Source organism: Teleopsis dalmanni, chromosome 2 (genome assembly GCF_002237135.1).
Source record: "Teleopsis dalmanni isolate 2A chromosome 2, ASM223713v2, whole genome shotgun sequence".
Classification (NCBI taxonomy): Eukaryota; Metazoa; Arthropoda; class Insecta; order Diptera; family Diopsidae; genus Teleopsis; species Teleopsis dalmanni.
The window spans coordinates 139,299,133-139,302,358 of NC_051847.1; the positions used below are offsets into that span (position 1 = coordinate 139,299,133).

Below are 3,226 nucleotides of genomic sequence, written 5' to 3' on the forward strand. Positions count from 1 at the left end.
ACCTGCTTTTATTGCGAATATTTTCTTCAATTTCGACAAATGTTGTTTGACAGTGTTCTTTTGAAGCTGAACAAAATCTACAAAAATATTTACTATTAAAACCTGAATTAAAACCTAAAACTTCGTTTAAACCTAAGTTATCCCCTAAAATTTGACCTATACAAAAGTAAATAGTGGTAATGGTTCCATCTATGCTAATGTCAATTCCATTTGTACTTAGATCTTTAATGGCATCAATAAGGTATTTGAGAGTTTGGTGATTACCAAAGTGTGATAAATCTTTTGCGTTAACAAAACCCGCAACAAAAATGGTGCTTTGATGAGATAACTGGTTTTGTGGAATTACTGGAACTGAAAAATATATACCACAAACTGAATACTGATGGCCCCCAAGAGGGTTATTTATTTGAAAAGAATCAAAATAAAGAAATAATGGAAACATTTCATTATTAAATTGACTAATTTTACTTTTCCATAGATTTCCATTTATAAAGTGATTAAGCCTATTACACGATTTGATACTTTCAATATTTTGTAAAGTCGCCTTCAAAACATTTGGTGATTCAAAAAACTTTTTAAGTTGATGTTTTATATTACAAAGGCAACCTTCAATTATATTTTCTTTTAATGTTGGATAACCACGAACAACAACTTCATCTAATTGTTTAGATATTGTAAATAACTTGGGGTGCTTGTATAAATTTAATGTTTCTAACTTTTTTATTAACATGAATTCAGAGAATATATCCTTAAAAGGATTTCTAGAATATAACATTAATTCATTAAATAGTTCCCTTTTTTCATGTTGAATAAATTGGTGAAAAATCTCAAAACCCTTTAATATCGGTTCAATTATATGCTCCACAATAAACGTTTGAAATTCAGGAATGTCTTTTCGATTGAAGTTGATTTTTGAGTGCAATTTTAAAGCAAATCTTAATATATCCATTTCTATTAATTTTTTAATTTGAACGATGTCAATAGTATAGTTACCTGGTGAAATAGACTTCACATTATTTACGATACTGTCATCTTGAATATCCTCTTCTTCATTATTTATTGAATTTTTAGCTAGGCTTTCAAGTTCATTAGTTCTTAAAGTTTTTGGCAATGAAATACAACTTATATCAAGAGGTGAATTGACATCATGTCTTCGAATATGATTCCTAAACTTATACAAATTTTGAAAATGTTTATTACATTTGTCGTAAAGACATATATACTTGTAGGTTGTAGGTACTTTATGAATACTTTTTAAGAGAGTTATTAAATAATGCGACAAGCTAAAAATAGTTTTACAAATAAAGCAAATATGTGTGGATTTTTCTTTAAAACTTTCAAATGGCATGTCTAAGTTTACATAGAATATTTTCAATTTTTGAAATTTTTTCTTTTGAAGGTTTTTCGTAAACACACATCTGTAAAAAGATCCACACATATTTGCTTTTAAATGAAAAATCTAAATTAAATACAAAACATATTTTCATAACTAAATCTAATGCACTAAGTACACTTCCTACTTTATACTGAATATTATTTAAATTCATATAAAATTCTTTTAAAGTTTCTGGAGAATTACCAACAACAAAAACCTTCGGCTGAAACGTTAGTCCTTCTCTTAAGGCTAACTCCTTGAGTTCATCCACTTTTTGTTGATAATTATTAATATTAAAAATATGTGTTATCATATCTTCTTGCGCGTCCGTTATAGATGGCTTACTTATTTTACTGATCCGTGGAGGTAAAATAATAGCATGTAGTAAGTTGAAAAAATAAAAGTGCTTGCAATCTAGAAAAATATTCGTTATTTTAAAAAATATCAGATATATAATATTACTCCATACTTATATCACTTGCTACTTTCATTTTTTCAAAATATTGCTGATTTAGTTTATCTTTTATAGACGACGGAAAAAATAGTTTAGTCACTTTCTGCACCAAGTCCTCTATTTTTTCAAACATTATCATTTCTTTGCCAGGATAGAGGGTTGAAAAGTCAATATCAATTAACTCGTGACCATTACAATCGCCGTATCTCGCCCATTGATCAAGAAACTGCTGTATTGATTCTTTATGCTCCTTCATTCGTTTAACTGAAGTCTCCTTCCACGGAGTCATTATATCATTTGGTGTGTTCCAATAAAGCCATTTTTTTCTCTTCTCAAATTCAACATCACCATTTTCTGCAGAAATTTCAGCTTCAACATTAATTTTGATTTTCTTGACATGATCATCGGGTAGAGTTTTTCGCTTATACAAACAGTTGCAATATCTATCATATAATTTACCAGATGGGTTTTTTTTACTGGTACGTGGAACGAAATATGTCAATGCATTTTCTGTTGGAAACAAGTATGTAATAGACTGAGCAATTTTTATCATTACTTTTGGATCCATTTTTATAGTATTTAATATAAAATGGTCAGCTATTATTTTGACAATAGCATTTTGATCAGTATCACTTAAATATTTTGTAGTGTTATATTTTTCAATAATATCTTTACCGGCCACAGTGTTAATAAGAATACTTTTTATATCTATATTAGATTGGATAACTGGAACATTACAGCTTTCATTAATTATATTTAATGGTAGCGTTTTTCTGTTATTATATTGAGATTCTTGAAAATTTGGGCAACAAATGATTGGATCAAGCTGAAATACTAATATATTATATTGTACGAAATTATAAAAATAACTTACATTATTTTCGAAACGCCACAGTGAAAGTCCGTGTCTAAACCTTATTTTATCAACCAATAGTTGTTCGTCATTAAAAATTTCATCGATATCATGAGAATGCATCATTTTAAAAATATCGATACTAATTATTTTTAAATTCACAAGTCTACATATAGCACCAGACGATAGCTCCCATTTTTCAAATAATAATGATATTTCAGGGCTTACTTCCAAAATATCAATATTTTCGGAAAACAAGCATTCATTCGAATAAGAGTTATTCATGTTTATTTTTTAATTTTGTGATAATTTGATAAAATAAAGTATTATATTCGAAACACATAATATTAAAAGTTCTACATATACAAATAGCTTTACAAATATTATAAATATGTTTTTAATCAAGCAAACAAAAAGAAATTTGTATGCAATATATGTATTGATGTACATTAACTAAACGTGTGCCGACATGCACGGCTATGACGCCAGTTTGCAAAAAATTTTTTAGCAACTTGTAAATTTTCTATTGCACGACACTTAACAT

The 3,226-nt window shown here is 27.7% G+C and overlaps 1 protein-coding gene across 1 annotated transcript; it reads right to left on the minus strand.

The window, feature by feature from the left end:
- Nucleotides 1-1,337: 1,337 nt before the first annotated feature.
- LOC119675832 lies at nt 1,338-2,967 on the minus strand. The gene is made up of 4 exons (XM_038087049.1): nt 2,704-2,967; nt 1,845-2,655; nt 1,473-1,789; nt 1,338-1,418 (listed from the first exon to the last, which is right to left on the minus strand). The coding sequence occupies exons 1-4, from the start codon at nt 2,965-2,967 to the stop codon at nt 1,338-1,340; spliced, it is 1,473 nt and encodes a 490-aa protein (XP_037942977.1).
- Nucleotides 2,968-3,226: the final 259 nt, after the last annotated feature.

Excerpts from the sequence above, each read along its gene's own strand:
- LOC119675832 (XM_038087049.1), bottom strand. The coding sequence starts at position 2,967 with ATGAATAACTCTTATTCGAATGAATGCTTGTTTTCCGAAAATATTGAT. Across the intron at positions 2,656-2,703 it reads TGTGGCGTTTCGAAAATAAT|CTTGATCCAATCATTTGTTG; the intron begins GTAAGTTATTTT and ends TTAGTATTTCAG. Across the intron at positions 1,790-1,844 it reads GAAAGTAGCAAGTGATATAA|ATTGCAAGCACTTTTATTTT; the intron begins GTATGGAGTAAT and ends ATATTTTTCTAG.